The sequence below is a fragment of the Molossus molossus genome, unplaced genomic scaffold (assembly GCF_014108415.1).
Source record: "Molossus molossus isolate mMolMol1 unplaced genomic scaffold, mMolMol1.p scaffold_m16_p_13, whole genome shotgun sequence".
NCBI classification, from domain to species: Eukaryota; Metazoa; Chordata; class Mammalia; order Chiroptera; family Molossidae; genus Molossus; species Molossus molossus.
In genome coordinates, this window is record NW_023425348.1 from 83041404 (window position 1) to 83063802 (window position 22399).

At 50.1% G+C, this 22399-nt stretch overlaps 1 protein-coding gene across 2 annotated transcripts; it reads right to left on the reverse strand.

The window, feature by feature from the left end:
* Nucleotides 1–1087: 1087 nt before the first annotated feature.
* RAPSN (receptor associated protein of the synapse) lies at nucleotides 1088–10726 on the reverse strand. 2 transcript variants are annotated; one of them, XM_036258841.1, is made up of 8 exons: nucleotides 10322–10726; nucleotides 9460–9798; nucleotides 4583–4741; nucleotides 3944–4042; nucleotides 3744–3866; nucleotides 3220–3273; nucleotides 1764–1963; nucleotides 1088–1350 (listed from the first exon to the last, which is right to left on the reverse strand). In XM_036258841.1, exons 1-8 carry the CDS (start codon nucleotides 10511–10513, stop codon nucleotides 1278–1280), a joined length of 1239 nt encoding a protein of 412 aa, XP_036114734.1. In that variant the 5' UTR covers nucleotides 10514–10726; the 3' UTR covers nucleotides 1088–1277. The 2 variants fall into 2 exon arrangements, with proteins under 2 accessions (XP_036114734.1, XP_036114735.1); XM_036258842.1 differs by lacking the exons at nucleotides 3220–3273; nucleotides 3744–3866 and having other exon boundaries at nucleotides 10322–10682.
* Nucleotides 10727–22399: the final 11673 nt, after the last annotated feature.

A 22399-nucleotide genomic window follows, 5' to 3' on the forward strand; every position in this document is an offset into this window, starting at 1 on the left:
TACTGTTAAAAAAAAAAAAAGGCCTGGTGGTGTGGCTCAGTGGATTGAACATTGTCCCATGGACTGAGAGGTCCCCGTTAGATTCCCAGTCAGGGCACATGCCCAGTTGCGGGCTCGATCCCCAGTGGGGTTGTGCAGGGGGTCGCTGATCAATGTTTCCCTCTCACATCGATGTTTCTATCTCTCTCTCTCTTCCTCTCTCTAAAATAATCAATATAATATATTTAAACATATATATATATAGGAAAAAAATCAAACTTAGAGAAAAGTTGAAATACAACACAAATAACCTTGCTCCTTGTACCAACTGAGAGCAGATCTGATCGGCTGTCACATCACCTCGAATACTCTGGTGGACATTTCCTACAATCAGTGTCGTTTGCCTGCTTAACCACAACACACTCTTTAATATCAGGAGGTCTAAGGATTAGATCCCATTCATGTTTCAACCACTGTCCCAATAATGTAATTTACAGCCCAGTACCAAGCATTGTATTTAGTTGTAGTGTTTAAGTCTCTTTTAATCTGGAATAGTTTCTCAGTCTATTTTTGGCTTCATGACCTTGATGCTTTTGAAGATTATAGTTACTTTGTAGAATATTTCTAAATTTCCGTTTATTTGGTGTTCCTCATGATTTTACATTCAGGTGTCTCTTCCTCTTCTTATAAGGACATTCATCTAACAGATTAGGGCCCCACCCTTATGACCTCATTTAACCTTAATTAGCTCCTAAAGGCCCTGTCTCTTCACACAGTCACGGTGGGGTTAGGGCTTCCACATGTGAACTTTGGGGAACACAATTCAGTCCATAACATCTTTCTAACAGATTTTCTATTGCTTGATTATGATGTTTACTGTCTATGGCATCCTCCTCCCCAGCCGCATGTCCGCAGCTCCTCCCCAAGGGATCTTTGTCTCTGGCTCGCTGGCATCCCGAGAACCTGGGAGGGCAGCTGGAGGCCCTCACACAAATGTGCAGAGGGACAGTGTGTCTGAGGAAGCTCACATGGGCAGGGAAAGTCAGAATCTCTGGAACCTGGTACAAACGTTTTATTTTTCTATAAAGAGCAAAGTACAAAGAGGTGGGAGAGGGCAGCAGCAAGGCCTTGAGGAGCAGCAGGGGGCAGGCCCCTGGCCCTGGTGGGGGCCCGAGGTGGCCCTGGTGGCTGCCCCAGGAGTAAACAGGCATCCAAGACATGGCCAGTCAGGGGTCTCCAGCATGACGGCGGAGAAGGAGCAGGGCAGTGGAGGCGGAAGCCCGTGACTGCTGATGAGCTCACACAAAGCCCGGCTTCATGGATGAGCGGCGGCAGTTGGGGCAGCTCCGCGTCCCATTGTTCTGCAGGCACCTTGGGAGGCAAAGGGCTCTGTCACTGAGCCCGTCCTGCCATCCTGGGCCAGCGCTCTCTCTCCTACCCGCTCCTCTGCAGGGGCTTGGAGGGCGTCAAGGGAAGAAGATGGCCCCAGGCCCCTGCCCGCAACCCCGCTTGCCCATCGCCCTGGCCTGGAAGGGATGCACTTCCCGGTGTCTGAATGCCACGACCTTTCAGAGGCCTTTCTGAATTCTCTTTGGGGAGCATGCTCCCAAGTATGGCTACCTCATGGGCTGCTGGGAGGACTCAACGCGTTAATGTGTGGGGAGCTTTTAGGAACACCTGGGACGCAGAAAGCAGTGTCTGCCGTTCGTTCTGCTATTGTGATTAGGCCCTAGAGCACCCCAAAGAGGCCTGCGTGCCCCGGCCCCGCCAGCGGGGGCCCTCACCGGAGGTGGAAGATGTGGGAGCAGGGCAGGGCCTGCAGGCGGCTGTTCCGTTCGCCGATGGACTCCCCGCACAGGCCGCAGTACAGCTCCGTCTCCTCCACGCACTCGTGGAAGCGCACGACGTGAGCGCGCAGCTCGCGCTGCAGCCCCTTGCTGCGGTAGATGCTCTCGCTCAGGCAGTGCAGCTTCAGCTGGCTCAGCTGGGCCCACGTCAGCACAGCGGCAGGGGGGGACCAGGTCAGCTGGTGAGCAGCTGTCCGTTTCCCTCCTGGCCCCGCCCGAGAAGCTGGCCCGGGGGGTCACCGGGCAGTCAGATCATACAGGGTCCAGGCCCGGGCACATTCCTGCCTGGCCGATGGACCTAGGAGAAATGTCCCGCCCTCTCTGGGCCTTGGTTTCCCTTCATGCGGAATGAGGGGTGGCGAGGTCAGTGGTCTTCACCCCTAGAACCAGTTGGGGAACCCCATGTTTTTGAAGGGTTTTATTGACCAAATCTGCTGCATTGACTCCATAAAACTTGCTTTCCTGTTCTCATTAGTTAAATATACACAACAGCTTGTCCGTGTTTCTGATCAGCCTGAGATACTTGGGTAAACCCGAGTGGCTATAACCAAGTCAAAGGCACATATATTTGGCCTTTTAGGACTGTTACCCAATCCAAGAGAAATGCATATCTTCTAGAAGACTTTGAGAAACACTAAGCTGATTTTCAGTGTTTAAAGGTTTGGGTACAATTAAATTTGGAGAGGCCATATATCTTTGGAGTTAAGACAGGCCAGCCCTGGCCGGTTTGGTTCAGCGGTTAGAGTGTCTGCCTGCAGTCTGGAGAGACCCGGGGTTTGGTTCCCTCTAAGGGCATGTACCTCAGTTGCAGGTTGCAGTTTGTCCCCGGTCCTGGTTGGGTCATGAGGGTGGCAGCCACTCGATGTGTCCCTTTCAACGTCGATGTTTCTCTCTCTCTCTCTCTTCCTCTCTCCCTCTCTCCCCCTCCCACTCTATCTGAACAAAAAAATGGACGGGGTGAGGATAAAAAAAAAAAAAGGCCAGGTATAGTGGGCCCCTGAGCCCTCGAGCCTTGCTGTTCTCATCTGTAAAATGAGGTTCACTATACCCACCTTGCAGGGAGACAGAACTGGAAGCCACACCTACAAGAGCCCTGTCAATGCCCATCTCTCAATGAGCAGAGGCCACTGTTAGGAGTTTTAATGACCATCAAGAAGGCTCTGAGGAATTCTGATACCCAATTCTGATACCCTCCAAGCTATGCTGTTCTTACCCAGCCCTTTGAAGCACTCTCTGGATGGAAGAGAAACAGCTGGGGGCTGGGGATGGCTGGGGCAACTCCTGGAGATCGGGAAGGGCTGAGGGCATGAGTGGACTCAGGGCCCTCTCCACCCACCCACAATCCCACCTTGGACTCTTGACTCCAGACCCAGAAGACAGAATCAGGTCTGACCTTGTTCCCCACCTCCTCGGCCAGGTCCTGGGCTTTCTCAATGGCATCCAGAGCCTGCAAGGTGAACACAGGCCAGGGCAGTGGACGGAGCTGTCTGACCAAGGCCTTGGCTCGTAGGAAAGGAAGGGGTAAGGAGAGGCGGGCGTGGGGAGGGGAGGGTGGCTGGGCAGCTGCCTTGTGTGCGAAGGTAGTAGGAGACTGGGGTGCAGCTGCAAGAGCTGTGTGTGCATTGCCTCCTGCCTCAGTTTACTCAGATACAGAAGGGGGAAAAGATTTCTGTCTTGCAGGGTTCTGTGTAATCACAGGAAGCAGTTAAGCTTCCTGAGTTCAAACCCCAGCTCTGGACCTTTACTAGCTGTGTCACTGGGCAACACGTGGGCCTTCTCTGAAGCTGGAAAATGACCTGAAATGCCTAGATTGGGGCGAGGCTGATGTTAGACAAAGTGTCTGAAAGAGTCCTGCCCAGGACCAGACCCACAGATTGTTGGCTGGGAGCACTGGAAACACTGGGGGCCCCACCTTACCTTGTCCAGCGCCTTCCTGGCCACCCAGCATTTGGCCACACCCAGCAGCACCTGCACCTGCCCCAGACGGTTTCCGATCTCGGTCATGATGCTCATGGCGGAGTCATACCTGGGGAAGGCTGTCTGCACAGCCAGGTGGGTGGGGTGGGGTCAGACTGGGCCAAGCCTGCACCCTCTGCCCCATATCCCGGCGACCTCACCTCCAGGTCCCCACGGCTCCGGTGGATGTCAGCAAAGCAGAGCAGGCAGAGTGCCTGGAGTGGCCGGTCCCCATGCTGCAGTGCGATCTTCATAGACTCCTGTGAGGGAGCCCAGTCACTTGGGCCTGCTCATCTGCCCCCACCACTGGGGTGGCCTCGCCCAGTGACGGGCAGCCCAGGGATCACCAACATCCTCAGAGCCCTGTGCACTAATCATGGTTCTCAGGCTCCATACACTGAACCAGTGGGACCTCACAGCACTCAGTAAAGTGGAAACTGAGGCTCAGAGAGCAGAAGTGACGCCATCGAAGTCACCTGACTAGTAAGGGGCAAAGCTGGGATTTGAACCTAGGTCAGTAGAACTTCAGAAATGGCTCTCTTTCTACGTGAAGTATCCCACAGCGGATGTGTGGTGGGGAGCAGAGGGAAGCCCCATCCCCTGAGAATGGACAGGAAATGAGTGAGGTTGGGGGCGGGAGAAACATGCATCCTTCAGGGGCTCAGCTATAGAAAGGCTGGGCCAGGGGGGCAGGACGTGGGGCCTCCGTGGGCTGATTTGGAAGGAGGAGGCCCACCTGCTCTGGGTCCCAGACCCTGGCCAACACCACCACCTGCCCCGCCGCTTCCCTGTTGCCCCACCTCACAACACTCCATGGCACTGCCCAGGTGGCCCAGCAGGCGATACGCCACAGCCATATGGTACTGGCTCATGGCGCGGTACTTGAGGCTCCAGCCTTTGCCATAGTCATTGACGAGCTCTGCAGCCTTGCAGGGGAAGAACAGGGCTTTCTCGTAGTCCTGCAGGGACACAGGGAGGGGGCGGAGTGGGAGGGAGCACGCTGAGTGTCAGGAGCTGCCCTTAAGTTGAGGGCTGTAGGCCCCACTGAGTGTTGGTTCATCCCTTCTGGATTCTAGGGAAAGAGTGAACCAGGCAGAGGGAACAGCCAGTGCAAAGGTGTAGGCTCCGGGAACACAGGGTTTTTCATCCAGTTTGTTGATGTTGGGTGATGTTGCTGCTTGGTTCTTGGCACTTAGGAGATGCCCAATAAATATTTGTTGAACGAATGAATGAGAAGGCGAGAAAATACAGCTGGCTTCTCTTCTCACCCAGCCCCAGGTGGGCCCCTCAGCTTCAGAGACACACAGAAGGGAAAGGGTGGGGGGCACACCAGAGCCCCCCCACCCCCCGGTTGCTTCCTGAAGGCTCTGGGACTGATTGTCACGGCTCAAAAGAACATTGGGATAGACTCACTGAGGCAAAGAAATCATTCCTATCCTTTCTTCCTCTTCAAACCTCCAAATGCCTTCTACAAATGCCCTTTCTACCTGCCCATTACAAGCTGACAACCTCACCTCACACTCCATTGGGGCAACAGAAGACAGTCAGAGAGGAGCTCCATTAAGCAGCTCATCCATCACCGCCACTGATGGACCCTTCTGCTTCCCTCCTGCCACTGTGGAGGGGGGCTCCCTGCTCCTGTCAAATGTGAGCCCCTCCTGGGGCCCTGGAACAAGTCCCAGCAGCATCTCTCACCTCATTTAAAATATAAAAACAGAAATGAAAATCCAACAATCTTTTGACCTCATGTCTCCTTCAGCTACAGCCCTGTTTCTCTGTTCTTTCTCATGGAAAACCTATTTGCTCTTCCACCGACTATGTAACAAGCACCTCTGAGTTACTATGACCTGAGACCTCTCCATAACCCCGACAGAAACCTGTTCCTAACAAATTTTGTTACATACTTTTTATTTTATTTACTTATTTTAATTCTTACCCGAGGATATTTTTCCATTTATCTTTGGATAGAGTGGAGGGGGTGGGGGTGGGGAGAGAGAGAGAGAGAGAGAGAGAAACATCGATGTGACAGAGACACATTGATCAGCCGCACGACCCTGCACGACCCTGACCAGGGCCAGGGACCGAACCACAACCAAGGTACGTGTTCTTGACCAGAACTGAACCTGTGACTCTTTGGTCCGCGGGCCGACACTCTAACCACTGAGCAACACCGGTTGGACTGTTAATGTATATATATATTTTTAATCCTCACCCAAGGACATTTTTTTTGCACTTATCTTCAGATAGAGCAGGAGGGAGAGAGGGAGGAAGAACGAGAGATAAACATCGATGTGAGAGAGACACATTAAGTGATTGCCACTCACACGACCCCAACCAGGGCTGGGAACAAACTGCAACCGAGGTACGTGCCCTTAGCGGGAACCGAACCCGGGTCTCTCTGGTCCACGGGCCAACGCTCTAACCACTGAGCCAAACCGGCCAGGGCCTGTTATGTACTTTTTTTTGAAGTCATGTAAATGTTCTACAGTTGCAAAAAAATTAAATTTTTAAAATCCTAAAAATAGAAAATAGAAATAAATCACCCTAACTGCATATCATTATATTATTCTATTATAATTAATTATAATAATTAAAATTATTATACATTATAATAGAATTATGTTATAATATATTATTTCATATAATATATAAAATTATGTTATATATAATACAATGTAATATAATATGATTGCATCATAATATATTATATTGCATTATACTATATTAGCATAAACACACAGAAAAAATTATTTCAAATGAACTTACAACATGTACTTGGACAGTTCATCCATAGTGGGATGTGTTATGAAGACAAAAAACAGCAAAGAAATCTTAATCCGCCTTCAGTAGTCATTTTTTTTAGTAATATTGGTATTGTCTTTTGAAACCATTTTATGTATTTTACAGGATAAAGTAAATATTTAATTGTGTTGTTAAAAAACAAGATTTTCGGTCTAAGAGAAAAAGAATCGAGTTCAAAATAAGTTAAGGAAAATCCGGAAACATTAGACTTGAATTGGACTGGGCCGCCTGAATCTAACCCAGCCATTATTCAGAATCAGTTCACAGAGAGGGAGAGAGAGAAAGGAACACTTTCATGACTCCTTGAGGAAGCGATGAGACAGTCAGATGGAACATTCTACAAGGCAGTTAATTGGGTTTCTTCAATAGCGGATGAAAAATAAAAGGGGAGGGCAGGGATTTTCTACCGAAAGAGACTTGAGAGACACACTAACCACTGTAATGTGTGGTTCTTGTTTCTATTCCAGTGTAGAGCAGCCCAGGGTACAGGCATGTTCTCAGGATACGCACAGAAATTAAGATAAATTTGTCATTATGGTGTGTGTGATAACAGTATTGTGAGTATGTGAGAAAGTGTCTTGATACAAGAAAATGTCTTTTCCCCTCAGAGATGCATACTAAACTACTTGAGGTAAAAAATATCATGGTATCTATAATTTTATATCACAACACTTCAGTTAAAAATACATAAATCAGGGATTAAGAAATACAAATTGGCAGTTAGAAAACAGTCCCGGGGATGTGGAGTACAGCACGGGGAGTACAGTCAATAATATTGTAATAACTGTGTATGGGGCCAGGTGGGCACTGGGCTTACTGGGGGATCGCTTCGTAAGGTACGTAAGTGTCCAACCAGCATGCTGCAACCTGAAACTAATATAATATTGAATGTCAACTGTAATTGAAATATTTTTTAATGGAAATTGAAAAAAATGTAAATCAAATATGGCAAAATATCAATAATTATCAAATCTAAGTGGATATATGGAGATTCATTACATTATTCTCTCGACTTTCCTGCATGCTTAATTTTCTTTCTTTCTTTTCCCCAATTTTTATTAATTTATTTTTGTTACAGATGTTTCTCCTTTTTCTTTTCTAGACACCCTCCTCCCCATCCTGTCCCCCCAACCCCCTAGGATTGTTGTCTATGTCCATTGGTTATGCATACATGCATATAAGTTCTTTGGTTCATCTCATCCATCCCCCACCCCCCTACTCTGAGGTTTGTCAATCTGAACCATACTCCTTTCTATGTCTCTGGGTGTATTTCGTTCATCTGCCCAGCCTGTTCATTATGTTCCACAAATAAGTGAGATCATGTGGTATTTGTCTTTCTCTGATTGGCTTATTTCGCTTAGCATAATACTCTCCAGGTCCCTCCATGTTGTCTCAAAGGATAAGAGATCTTTCTTTCTTACAGCTGCATAGTACTCCATTGTGTACATGTACCACAGCTTTTTTATCCGCTCATCTATTGATGGACACTTGAGCTGTTTCCATAATTTTCTTCATAATAAAAAAAACAGTTTGAGCCCTGGCCGGTTTGGCTCAGCGGTTAGAGCATCGGCCTGCGGTCCAGAGAGACCCGGGTTCGGTTCCCGCTAAGGGCATGTACCTCGGTTGCAGTTTGTCCCCGGCCCTGGTTGGTCGTGTAGGTGGCAGCCACTCGATGTGTCCCTTTCACATCGATGTTTCTCTCTCTCTCTCTCTTCCTCTCTCTCCCTCCTACTCTATCTGTGCAAAAAAAAAAACAAAAAAAAACAGTTTGAAAACACCTCTATTTCTTTCTCTCCAACCCTCCTGCATCTCACTGAATGGCTTCCCTGTCTGTCTAGTTGCTGAAAACAAAATGCTTGGTGTCATCCTGGATGACTCTGATTTCCTCACAACCCAGCTCCGATTCGTAACCATCTGCACACTCATTTACCCCTAGATTTACTAAGCATCTACTGTGTGCCAGGTATTAACATCTGACCTGGGTCCGAGCAGAGCCTGGATGCCTAGAGAAAGAACAAATGCTCAGATCAGAAGCCTATGGTCACTGGCCCCATCAGTTCCTTCACAGTCCTCCTTCTCCCCTCCCCCACCTCCTATCTCCTCACCTCCTGCTGCAGCCTGCCAGCCTCCACCCTCCCTGGAACATGCCAGGTACGCCCATATAACCCCCTCCCAAGGGCAGAGCTTTGCCTTAGCTATTCCCTCTTGTCCACTCTTTTCCCAGATTTCTGCATGACTCATCCTCTCATTCCCTTCGACATTACCTCTCTGAAGCCTTCCAACATCCAACTGATTGAAATTGCAGCACCCCCTCCTCAGCATCTCTCACCCCTTTCCCGTTTTCCTTCCTCCTAAGAAGCACTTTCTAGCATGTTATGCAATTAACTTACTCATTGTGTTTATCCTCTTTCTCCCCCCAACCAGAGGGCAAGCTTCAAGAGGTGAGGGACTCTGCTATTGTTTCCACTGCTGCACCCCAGGCCAACAGTGCCTGAGATACAGTAAGTGCTCAGTAAGTATTGGCTGAGTGAATCCTTACAAACATGCTGTGTAGGGCAGGTCGTACCCTCCCTCATTATACAGATATACCTACCAAGGTTCAGCGAGGAGAGGCGCCGTGTCCAGGGTCACACAGCAATCACGGTGGTGCAGGTGTGTGACCCGTCCTCATACAGGAGCTCCCACTCCCCCCGTCAGACAGATTAAGGTTTGAATTCTGACTCCACCTTTCTGAGCCTGTCTCTACCTTCCTGGCTATGTGTTGTCCCCCTCGGACTCTTGTCCACCTCATCCCTACCTAAGCGGGGAGACTGAATGAGGTAGTTCAAGGGGAGGCTGAGCCCGCCACGGCCCCCGCCCCGGGGCCCCAGCCCACCTTGACCTGGGCGTAGAAGCTGCCCAGGCTGCAGCAGACGCGGCACTCCAGCATGGTGTCATCGTTGTTGTGGGCATAGCGCAGGGCCTTCTCGAAGCTCTCCAGGGCTTTCTGGAAGAGGCTGAGGCCCAGGAAGGCATTGCCCATGCTCAGGCTGACCTGGCCCCCGAGCTGGGCGCCCGCCCTGGTGCCAGGCAGGCCGAGGCAGGTCTTGCAGTAGGAGATGGTCTTGTGAAACTCGCACAGCTTCTCGTTGCTGCGGGCCAGGTTCAGGTAGCTCTCCAGGAGGAAGTTGGCATCCTCCAGCTCCCGAGCAGTGTCGATCTGCACCACAGCAAACTGCAGAGGGGTGGTGGGCATGTGACCGTCGGCCTGAGCCTGGACTGGAGCCTCCGCCCCTCCAAGCTTCACATCCCGAAGCTTCCGAGCCCAACCTTGCACACCCAGCCTCAGCTGCATTCTCTGCTCCCACCATAGACTGGAAGCTTCAGCCCCAGAGCTCTGCTCAGACCGAGCTCACCTTTCTTACCCCAGCCCAGATCTTCAGTCCCCACCACCTACCCACTCCCAGCCTCAAACCTGGAGGCAGCGCCCCCCAGACACAGACTGAGAACCCCAAACAGGACGGCTGGAATCTAGACTCCAGGCCTCGAGATCTGAACCCTGCAGTTCATAGCCACGGGCCCAAATCCCAAGCCAAGACTCAGCATCGAAGGCCCAAGGCCTCAGATGTGGGTTCAGAGCCTTAGTCCTCGGCTGCTAGCTTATGGGACACCGGGGAGCCCGAGGAGGCAGGAGGGGACGTGGGAGAAGTCCAGCTCTGGCCCCCCTCCCATGCCCCCCCCCCCCAGGGCGCGCCCACCTTCAGCATCTCCTTGTAGCGGCCCATCTCAGAGTGGGCTGTGACCAAGCAGCCCAGCACTCGAAAGCGCCCCACGAGGTCCGAGCTCTTTTCCAGGACCTTTGTCCACACCTGCAGCGCCTTCTCTGTCTGGTTAGACTGGTACAGCTGGAGCCCCTTCTCAATCTGCTGCTTTGTCTGGTCTTGCCCCATCCCCCCAGAGCCCCGCGCCCCCCGTGGATGGACCCTGGCGGTTCCCTGCCTCTAGGCACTCATGGTGGGGGACCCACAGTGCCAGCTGCTCACTGAGCCCCCAGAAGAAAAGCAGCACCAAGCAGGAGTGGAGCAGGGCCTGAGGGAGAACGGGTGCCACTCTGGGAACAAAGCTGGTCCGGCCCCTGTCTGCAGCTGTCCCTGCCAGTTGGGGCCACGTGGCCACTGAGGAATGTCAGCCACAAAGTCACGCAGGCCTCTGTCGCACCCACCCCCTAGCTGGGAGGTGGCTTCCCAGGGAGGCAGGCACCCTGCCCTCTGGGCAGCCCCTTGGGTGTCACTTGGTCACCTCTGACACTGGTCCTGACCCTCCTGGCAGGGCGGGCGCTCCCGCAGCCTTGCCAAGGAGCCTCAGGGCTGGGCTGAGAACTGGGAGGAAGGAGGAGCAGCCTGCGTACACAGGCAGCGGGAGGCAGGGGCAATGCCCAGCCCTAAGCCTGCCTCTACCCCAGCACAGCCTCCCCGAGACCCACCCTCCCGAAGGCTTTGTTCCTGTGATTTACCAAATGTTCAATTTTTTTTTTTTATCCTCACCCGAGGACATTTTTGCAATTTTTGTACAGATAGAGTGGGAGGGGGAGAGAGAGAGAGAGAAACATCGACGTGAAAGGGACACATCGAGTGGCTGCCACCTACACGACCAACCAGGGCCGGGGACAAACTGCAACCGAAGTACGCGCCCTTAGCGGGAACCGAACCCAGGTCTCTCCAGACCGCAGGCCAACGCTCTAACCGCTGAGCCAAACCGGCCAGGGCTAATTTTTTTTTTTTTAATCCTCACACGAGGACATTTTTCCACTTTTTGTTCAGATAGAGTGCGAGGGAAAGAGAGGAAGAGAGAGAGAGAGAAAGAGAGAGAGAGAGAGAAACATCGACGTGAAAGGGACACATTGAGTGGCTGCCACCCACACAACCAGCCAGGGCTGGGGACAAATTGCAACCGAGGTACATGCCCTTAGCGGGAACCGAACCCGGGTCTCTCTGGAACGCAAGCAGACACTCTAACTGCTGAGCCAAATTGGCCAGGGCCAAATGTTTAATTTTTTATTGTGGTAAAAACATATATAAAATTTTCTACTTGAAACATTAAAAACATTTTTTTCCTCTATTGATTTTTAGAGAGAGAGGAAGTGAGCGGGAGAGAGAGATAGAAACATCAATGAGAGAGAACATGGACTGGCCCCCTCCTGCATGCCCCCCACTGGGGATCGGGCCCACAACCTGGGCATGTGCCCTGACTGCGAATTGAACCGGCGACCTCTTGGTGCATGGGCCGATGCTCAACCACTGAGCCACACCAGCCAAGCCTGACTCTGTCTTTCATTAGCTGTGTAGGTAATGTGACTTTTGGCAAGAGAGAAATGGTGCCTACTCACTGGGTTGTTGGAAGAATCAAATGGCATACAAGTTGACAAGGACTTAGAACAACACCTCACGCACCGGAAACGCTGTGTGTCAACAAGAAGAGGTCATCCTGAGCTGTGTCTGCTCCATGGTAAACCACCCACCAGGGACGGGATTTGGCTCTTGGAGGTTTAAAAAGTGTCCTCATTCCGATCCCAATCCCAATCCCAATCCCAATCTGAAAGGGTCCCTGATAACGAGCTTTCAGGCCAGACATTGTGGAGAAGGGCAGAGTCTTATGCAGGGAACAGACTTTGAAGCACTGGGGCCCCTGGGTTTGAGAGGCCCTCAGTAACGGGAACCCTGCCAACCTGCCGGCACCCCACTTTTCTACTCCCTCTCTGCGAACCAGGCTCCTTCCACACCAGGGCACAGGTCACCCTTTTCAGAGTAGGTCTGTAGTTTTCAGCATATTCACAAATGTGTGGGTCGCTAAGCCCAGAACACTTGCATCACCCGGAAAGAAGCCCCGTGTCCATTCACAGTCACTCCCCACTCCTCCTGTTATGGGCTGAATCGAGCCCCCTGAACCCCATTCTTTTTTTTTTTATCCTCACCCGAGGACATTTTTCCATTTTTTGTACAGATAGAGTGGGAGGGAGAGAGAGGAAGAGAGAGAGAGAGAGAAACATCGACGTGAAAGGGACACATCGAGTAGCTGCCACCCGCACAACCAACCAGGGCCGGGGACAAACTGCAACTGAAGTACGTGCCCTTAGTGGGAACGGAACCCGGGTCTCTCTAGACCGCAGGCCGATGCTCTAATCGCTGAGCCAAACCGGCCAGGGCACTGAACCCCATTCTTATGTTGAAGTCTTCACCCCCAGTATATCAGAATGTGACTGATTTGGAAACAGTCTCTAAAGAGGCAAAGTGAGGTCGTTAGAGTGGGCTCTGATCCAGTGTGACCAGTGTCACAGAAGAGATCAGAATGTGGACACACAGAGGAAAGACCACGTGAAGAGAAAGGAGAAAGACAGCCACCTACACCCAAGGAGAGCGGCCTCAGACTGAAACCAACCCTTCCAACACCTCCATCTCTGACTTTCATCGTCTGAGCTCCCGTCTGTGGAGCTTTGTTGTGGCAGCCTGAGTAGACTCTCAGACCTGCGAGCAGTCTGCTTTCCAGGGATTTGTCTATTCTGGACATTTCATATGAACGGGGTCATTCAGCATGTGGCCTTTTATTGACTGGCTCCTTTCACTTAGCAGCATGTTTTCAAGGTTCACCCATGTTGTAGCCGGAATCAGTACTTCATTCCTTTTTACGGCTGAATAGTACTCATTGCACGGAAATACCCTTTTGTTTATCCATTCATTAGTTGCTGGACACTTGGGTTGTTGCACTTTTTGGCTGTTATGATGATGCTATAAAAATGCATACACACGTTTTCACATGGATATGTTTTCATTTTTCTTGAGTATATATATGGATACACATGTATACCTAGGAGCGGAATTGCTGGATCATGTGATAACTGTGTTCAACTTTTTCTTTTTTTTTTTATCCTCACCCAAGGACATTTTTGCGTTTATCTTCAGATAGAGCCGGAGGGAGGGGGGGGGGTGGAAGAGAGAGAAAGAAACATCAATGTGAGAGAGACACATCGACTGGTTGCCACCCACACGGCCCCAACTAGGGCTGGGGACAAACTGCAACCGAGGTACATGCCCTTAGCGGGAACCGAAGCCAATACTCTCTGGTCCACGGGCCGATGCTCTAACCACTGAGAAAACCAGCCAGGGTTGTGTTCAACTTTTGAGGAACCACCAACCTGCTTGCCCCAGGGCCTTTGCACCTCTTGATCCCTTTCCTCCTCTCTCCCCTGACATCTGGGGTTAGGTCCCAGTTACAGTGAATCAACTTACTATACTCAGAGATTTATATTCCATTCTGATACAAAATTTATCTCTATAGTTTCAAATTCATTAATGAGGCTATTTGCTTAATGTCTGCTTCCTACACTCAAATGTGTGGGCAGGGACGTTGTCTCATTCATCACTGACTGTATCCCCTGGGCAGGGCAGGCTGAACAGTGGCCACTCAAATACGTTGAATGAACGAATGGTAAAAAAGGAGAGGAATGAAGGTTTAATTCAGAAATTTAGAGCAACTGCTGCAGGCTTAGCAGCCGCCCTGCCACATGCTGTCCGGCACAGGCAGAGATGACCTCCTATTTACTGCGAGCAAAATGGGTCCAGAGAGCAGCAATCTGGGAGCAGGGCGCGTGGCCAGCTCAGGGCTCCGTGCCCCAGGTCACGGCTCAGCAGGGGCAGAGAGGATATAGGAGTAGGCCCATGGACTAGACAGGCCACCGGGACTCCCCAGGGGGAAGTGCACTTGAACCTGGCCCACAGGAAGTTGGGAAGAGGGAAGAGGGGAGCCTTTGGCACTGGAGTGTTGGCTGGGACCTTCCTCTCATCTGGAAGGGGGTCCTGGGTGAAGTGAACCTCCACTGGAGAAAGCTGGGCCCACAGGGAAGGAGCTGAAGAGCCAGGAGATGCTCTCCCACCTGGTACTCCAGACACAAGTTCACCTTGAGTCTTTGGCAGGAAGGAAAGGAGGTGGCAGCCCGCAACTGCGCCTCAAAGGAGTCAGGGACTCAAATTATTTCAAAACTTGAAAACTTGGCTGGAGAAAGGCGTGCTCTGCCCCAGAGTCAGCTTTTTGCTGTCTGTCATGCACAGTCAAGGTCTTGCTCCTTTAGGGCAAAGACCGTGGTTTGTCTTTGCACCAGTAGACCCTGCACAGCCCCTGGCAAAGTGAGGAGACCAACAGGAGAATAACAACTAACATTTTCTGAGCTGAGCATTTCCTCCAGCTCACAGGTAAGGACACTGAGGTGCAAGTGGTGAGGTGACCTGCCCAGACCACATGCCACCTCAAGACAGAGCAGGGACTGGACCCCAAGAGGGGCGTCTCCCTCTTAACCATGATGCTGACCCAGAAAGGAGGCGAGGAAGGAGAAAAGTGAAGGGGAATTGGACAACATTTTTGGACTCAGTGATAGTTACCTGACAGGACATTGAAGTAACACCCTCTGACGAACCTCCTGGACCTTCCCTGAGTCGGCTGTCACTATGCACATAGTGGGAAAACTGGAATAACCCCGAGTCCAACAGGAGAGTGGTTGAGAAGCCAGGAAATGCCACGGAGCCTCTCAAAATGAAAGTTGTTGACGCTTGTGCATGCACCAGGTGTTTTTTTCAGGGACACAGTCACTGAACAAAAACACAAGCTACAGAACATTCTGTACATGATGGCGCGATCTAATTTTTATTAACACAAATTACCTATGTACGTATTTCTGTACAGAGAGAAAAATTCTAGAAGCATACCCACTCCATCTGTTTATCAAAGGGCTGTGGGTGGGGAAACGCTCACTTTTATTTTGTATCGAGGGTTGTCGCAAGACAACAGGCACTTGCCAGGGTGGCCCTGTGCCAAGCGTTTGGAACCTTCTCCCAGCTTCCCAACGCCACAGGACGGGTGTTTTCATCTCCGTTGGGCAGACTGGGAATGCGAGGCTGAGAGAATCAGTCCCTTGCCCAAGGTCACACAGCCGGTGTCACAACCCGATGGAGAGACTCAACACAAGCTCCTCCCACCACGCTCCCAGGCCGCCTCTGTAACTACAGGAATATTTTGCATTAAAAATCCCTCAAAGACTAAAATGACTTTTGAAAAGGTCACTGTGGCTCTGGGCACACTGGAGCTAGGGACGACCAGGGTGGTGGCACTCTCAGGGCTGGAGGGCCAGGCAGGTTCTCGCGGGGACTTCTCTGCCTGCCACCGGGGCCTCCAGCAGCAGAGGGCCCTGCGGAGCAGGAGCTGGCGCCCACGTGGAGGACGGAGCCCTGACCGACCGGCTCCGAGCAGTATTCGCAGGATCCCTGTCAAGTGGCTCTGAGGGACTTGGCTGGCCTATGAAGAATCTGGGTGCCAGCTGGTAGTTAATAAGCCAAGTAATTTACGCCCTTTCTTCTGGAGTGGATGGAAATCTCTAGATAAAACTCCAATGTAGTGTGTGGTGGAGGTGGAGGGAGCAGCCTTTTGGGGACGCTCTTGGACAAACATAACTGTCATCTTTTGATATTTATCTGGGCATTTACTCATTCACTAAATATTTCCTGAATACTTACTGCCAGCCCTGAGGATGACGACATACTTGGTCTCCGCCTTCATGAAGCTCAACCCGCACACGGAGAGTCCATCTCAGACAGTCTCGAAGGAATACGCTCTACCCAGGGACTCGTCAGGTGGACCTGGTTAAAACCCAACTTTCCTACTGACGGCCACGTGACAGAGGAGCTGTGTCTTCTGAGCCCTTCTTCCTTCCCAGGCTGCCCGTTGCGGGCTGACTGGTACAGCGACTTACAAGTCATGAGGGTAGTTATTTGGTATTCTTTTTTTTTTTTTCTCATCCTCACCCAGGGACATTTTTGCATTTATCTTCAGATAGAGCGGGAGAAAGAGAGGGAGGAAGAGAGAGAGAAACATCGAAGCGAGAGAGACACATCAACTGGTTGCCACCCGCACAACCCCGACCGCAGCCGGGATGAACCGCAACCAGGGTACGTGCCCTTAGAGGGAACCAAACCTGAGACTCTCTGGTCCATGCACTGATGCTCTAACTGCTGAGCCAAATGGACCAGATCTAGTTTGTATTTTTTTTTTTTTTGTATGCGTCCCTAGCGGGAACCAAACCCAGGACTCTCTGGTCCGCAGGCTGACGCTCCAAATGCTGAGCCAAACCAGCCAGGGCGCTAGTTTGTATTCTTAAAAGCAGAGTGGCCCTGGCCTGTTTGGCTCAGCGGTAGAATGTCAGCCGGTGGACCAATGAGTCGCGGGTTCGATTCCAGTCAAGGGCACAGACCTTGGTTGCAGTTCGTCCCCAGCCCTGGTGCGGGAGGCAACCAATCAATGTGTCTCTCTCACATCGATGTTTCTCTCTCTCTCCCCTTCCCTCCCACTCTATCTGAAGATAAATAGAAAAATGTCCTCAGGTGAGGATTGAAAAAATGAAATAAAAGCAAAGTGACTGTCTAGACAGTCCTGACACTAACTGCTGCAGTGATGGAACTGTTCTATGTCCAATACGGTAGCCACAACACACACGTGGCTGCACAGTGAAACTGAGGAATAAAATGTATTAAACAGCTACAGCAGCTAGGGGGCAGTCATAGTGGACAATGCAGGAAGGTCTGATGGCCAGGTCCAGGGTGTGGCAGACAATGTAGCAAATACACAGGAGCTGGGAGAGGGGACAGGCAGCTGTAGAAAGATGCTGGGTGGTGAGGAGACAAGCTCAGAAGGGCTAGGAATGGCAGGAGCAGGTGGCCAAGGGCCACTGCTGTGAGTGGTTTTCAAGTAGGGGGAGGAAAGAACATGCCTCAGGAGGTAAACAGAGTGAAAGGCAGACATGAAAGGCACACACTGGATGACTGTGTTGACAAAAGGTGAATCTCTACAGCAGCAGGATTAGTGGTTGCAGGGAGTGGGGGTGAGGGGGAAGGAGAGTGACTGCTATTGAGAATGGGGTTCCCTTGGGGGGATGATGAAATTAGGCTCTGGCGATGGTCACGTAACACTAAAAACTAATGACTGTATGCTTTAAGTGGGCAAACTGTACAGTGTGCACATCTCCATCCAGTGGTTTTAAAAGACCAAAACCTCAGGCGTCAGGTCAATTTCCCATCGCGGCACAGTGGATTGAGCATCGTCCCATGGACTGAGAGGTCCTGGTTTGATTCCTCGTCAGGGCACATGCTTGGGTTTGGGGCTTGATCCCCAGTAGGGGGCATGCAGGAGGCAGCCAATTGATGTTTCTCTCTCACATCGATGTTTGTCTTTCCTTTCCTAAAAAAATCAATGAACAAACAAAAGACAAGAGCCCTCCCTATAGCTGGAGCCTTTACCAGTAAAGTCAATGAATACAAAAAAATGTGAACACCAGCCGGTGGAGGATTGAAAGGATTCCTGAGGAAGGACAATGTTTGAAAAACGCAGGTGCAAGAAAAAGCCACCGATGATCTCTCCGGGAAGAGCTGTTATCAGGGGTTCGTGTGACATTCCCAGAGGGGAAAACCCGGTTTCTCATTTCCCTCCCGATGGTTTTCCATCATCAGGAACCAGGATGCTCAGGCGGGCACAGCATGCACAGCACCTGGACAGTCGGGGAAGCTGTGTGTTGATGGAGAAAGCTGGTGCACAAACTTTCCTATGGAGAAAGCCGGGAACCAGGAGTGGGGCAAAAACGAGGAACTGAGGCCCACTGGAGAGAGGCCTTCCTCTCTCTGAAATCAATTAAAATGTAGTTTAAAAATGAGTTACTGAGGAGTCTCTTCAAGAGTAAAAGGTGACTATCAGCTCTTAAAAGGAATACAGTTTAAGACACAACTATAAAGATGCACAAGTCTAAATTTTAAAAGCTTAAAAACTATTTTTGGCATATTCCTTTTTGTAAATTTTAAAGAGAGACAACAATCTTTAAGCATCATGTTAAATTGGAAGACATTCAAATTGTACTTAACATTCTATTTTTTAAAAAGTGTTTTTATTGATTTGAAAGAGAAAGAGAACGAGCCCACAACCTGCGCATGTGCTCTGACTGGGAATCGACCAGGTGACCTTTTGGTGCACAGGACATTGCTCAACGGAGCCACATCGGCCAGGGCAACATTCTTTTTTTCTTTTTAATCCTCACCCATGGATATTTTTCTATTTACCTTCAGATAAAGTGGGAGGGAGGGAGAGAGAGGGAGAGTGAGAAACATGGATGAGACAGACACGTTGACTGGTTGCCTCCCACACGACCCAACCAGGGCCAGGGACGAACTGCAACTGAAGTATGTGCCCTTCACTGGAATCAAACCCGAGACTTTTTGGTCCGAGGGCCGACGTTCCAACCACTGAGCCAAACCGGCCAGGGAGCAACATTCTATTTTTATATTAAGTTCTATCTCAGGAGTTCTAAGGCAAAGATTTAGAGAAGATCTAGGTCACCTTGATCTTGAGTCATAGAAAAATCTGCTCAGTGTAGGGCTGTAATGAACGGCCTAGAGAATATAGTCAATCACACTGTAATCACTTTCTTGTGGTGACAGAGGTAACCAGACTTATCGTGATCACTTCATAATGTATTTGATATCAAATCACTATGTTGTACACCTGAAACTAATATAATATTGGAATTATACTTCAATTTAAAAAGAAAAGAAAATCTGTGCTAGATCGGGGAGAACTTCAGGTTCAATCACCCCTTAACTGCAGTGGAAACAGCTCTGTGAAAGGAGCCCATGGAGAAAGCCCGACTCTCCATCCTGGCCCAATTCCCTAAAGTATAAAATGCAGACCTGCAATGGCAAGCAATGAGCACTTTATATGTAGATGGTTATGTAGTTTAACACGTATTATAAAACATAGAATTAGGAGATTTCACAAATACTAATGGTCAGAATGAGTTGAAATTTGAAATAGTGCATTTCAAGTCACTTTAAAACATTAGGTGGTGATGGCTGTATGGTATTGTGAATGCACTGAATTGTCCACTTACAAACAGTTCAAGTAGAGCCCAGCTGGTGTGGCTCAGTGGTTGAGCGTTGACCCATGCACCAAGAGGTCACTGGTTCGATCCCCGGTCAGGGCACATGCCCAGGTTGTGGGCCCGATCCCCAGTGGGGAGCATGCAGGAGGGGGCCAATCCATGTTCTCTCATTGATGTTTCTCTCTCCCTCTCCCTTCCTCTACAACTCGATAAAGGAAAAAAATTTTTTTTAAATGGTTCAAGTAGAAAATTTTATATATGTATTTTAAAATAAAAAATTAAAACAAACATTCGGTAAATAGTTTATTTAGGTGGTACTAGACCCAGGAAAGAACGGTGTGGCAGGAGTGGTGTTCCAGTCCTCTCAGGAAGTGGCCTCGCCGGAGAACGCTGGCCAACTATTTGGGAGCAGAGTTACCAATGAACCCACCTAGGCAGCAAGATAGCAGCTCTGAGGAGGCCAAAGCTGTAACAATTCACCGCCTGAGGGAGCCACAGGAGTTGTAGAATCCCCAGGTTCCTTTCATTAGGGCCCAGCGTACACTCACGTGCAGTGAGACTGCACAGGTTAGTTAGAGCACATCCACTTGCTTGAGTTGTCTGTCCTCAAGCATGGTTCCAAGAAAGGGCTCAGGAGTCCAGCAGACCTGGACTCAGTGCACACCACGTACTAGGAGGCAGCCCAATTTCTTTTAACCTATTTGCTCGTCTGCAAAATGGGGATGAGAAGAGTAGCTCCCTTCCAGGGATGTTATAAAGACTGGAACACGGTGGGGAGTGTTTTTGCCACTGTGAAGCCTTTAGCTAGCCTGGCCATCAGCCAGTCAACTGAGCTGAAGTTTACTTGAATCAAAGACTGAAATGTTTTAAGTAGGTCTCAGTAAAGGCTCTTTTTTGGGGGGAAAAAAAGACATACAATGTGTATCCAGTGTTTCCCACAGCAACTGGATTGTGGTCAATAAACATTAGCTAGGATAATTACTGCCTAGTGATACAAAGTTTTGATATTTAAACATAGTTTTAAAAATAATTTTTCTTTATTGATTTTAGAGAGAGCGAGAGGGAGAGGGAGAGAGAGAGGGAGAGAGACATGGATGAAAGAGAACATCAATTGGCCACCTCCTGCATGCCCCCACTGGTGATCGGGCCCACAACCTGGGCATGTGTCCTGACTGGCAATCGAACTGGCAACCTCTTGGTGCATGGATTGATGCTCAAAAACTGAGCCACACCAGCCGGGCAAACATATAGATATATATATGTATTTTAATCCTCACCCAAGGATATTTTTCTATTTATCTTCAGATGGAGTGGGAGGGAGGGAGGGAGAGAAAAACATCATGAGAGGGACACATCAACTGGTTGCCTCCTGCACGACCCCAACTAGGGCTTGGACGAAGCACAACCACGATATGTGCCCTTGATCAAAATCGAACCCGTGACTCATTGGTCCGTGGGCCAATGCTCTAACTGCTGAGCCAAACCGGCCAGTATGCTAAATGTATTTTTAATAAATACAAATGAAAAACCCAAATTCCCAAGTTTATTTACATTCAGAACCCTTGTTTCCACAGAACACTTCACAGGCTAGTCCTCAGTACAACCCTCACTGGGAAACGCTACCCCAGACACAGCCTCTAAGGCAGGGCCTGTGGTGAGAAGGTTGAGGACTGGCCTCTCCACATGCCTCTGGACAGGCACCAGCTGCACCACGATGGACCTCCCAGAGGAGTGAGGGTGGCAGTCGGCAGTGCCTGTCATTCAAGGTCTGAGGAAATCCTGGTGTAGGGCCTCACTTGGAGATTTAGAGTGAATGAATAGTAAAGCCAAGGAACCTTAGAAATACCCTCCTGTGACCTTGTTCTGAGGTCAGAGTGAGGGGGAAAGGAGCTGACCCACTTTGGGCTGCAATGGTCAAGAGCCCAGAGAGGAAGAATCTGCACTGGCTGGCCGCCGGCCGCCTCCCCGGACACAGGCCTCCACGGCCCAGGGAAGGGACTTGCACTCACAATGGGCCAGTTCTACAGTGTGGCAGCCACTACTGGGAATAGAAGCATAAAAATTAGGGATGCCAGCCCTGGCCGGTTTGGCTCAGCGGTTAGAGCGTCGGCCTGCGGTCCGGAGAGACTCGGGTTCGGTTCCCGCTAAGGGCACATACCTTGGTTGCAGTTTGTCCCCGGCCCTGGTTGGGTCGTGTGGGTGGCAGCCACTCGATGTGTCGCTTTCACGTCGATGTTTCTCTCTCTCTCCCTCTCACTCTATCTGAACAAAATATCGAAAAATGTCCTCGGGTGAGGATAAAAAAAAAAAAAAAAAAAATTAGGGATGCCAAAAAAAATTTTTTTAAATTTTTTTTTTATCCTCACCCGAGGATATTTTTTCCATTTTTTGTACAGATAGAGTGGGAGGGAGAGAGAGGGAGGGAGAGAGAGTGAGAAACATCGACGTGAAGGGACACATCGAGTGGCTGCCACCCGCACGACCAACCAGGGCCGGGGACAAACTGCAACCGAAGTACGTGCCCTTAGCGGGAACCGAACCCGGGTCTTTTCGGACCGCAGGCTGACGCTCTAACCACTGAGCAAAACTGGCCAGGGCCAAAAAAATTTTTAAGATGCTGCAAAAGAAGAGAAGGATGGAGAAGGTAGTTTTCTGGGAGAGATGATCTTATTCCAGGAACCTCTGGTGGGTTCAGTTGCAAACGGACACATCCAAATGAAACTGTACTAGGGCATCCACCCCTCTCCAGGAATGCCACCAACCCCACCAGTCCCCCAAACCCATTGCCCACCCCAATAGTCAATAACTCTGAAGACAACACCAGTTCTTCTCAAACAGTTTAATAGTAAATAAACAAAGGAAGGTACCACACTTG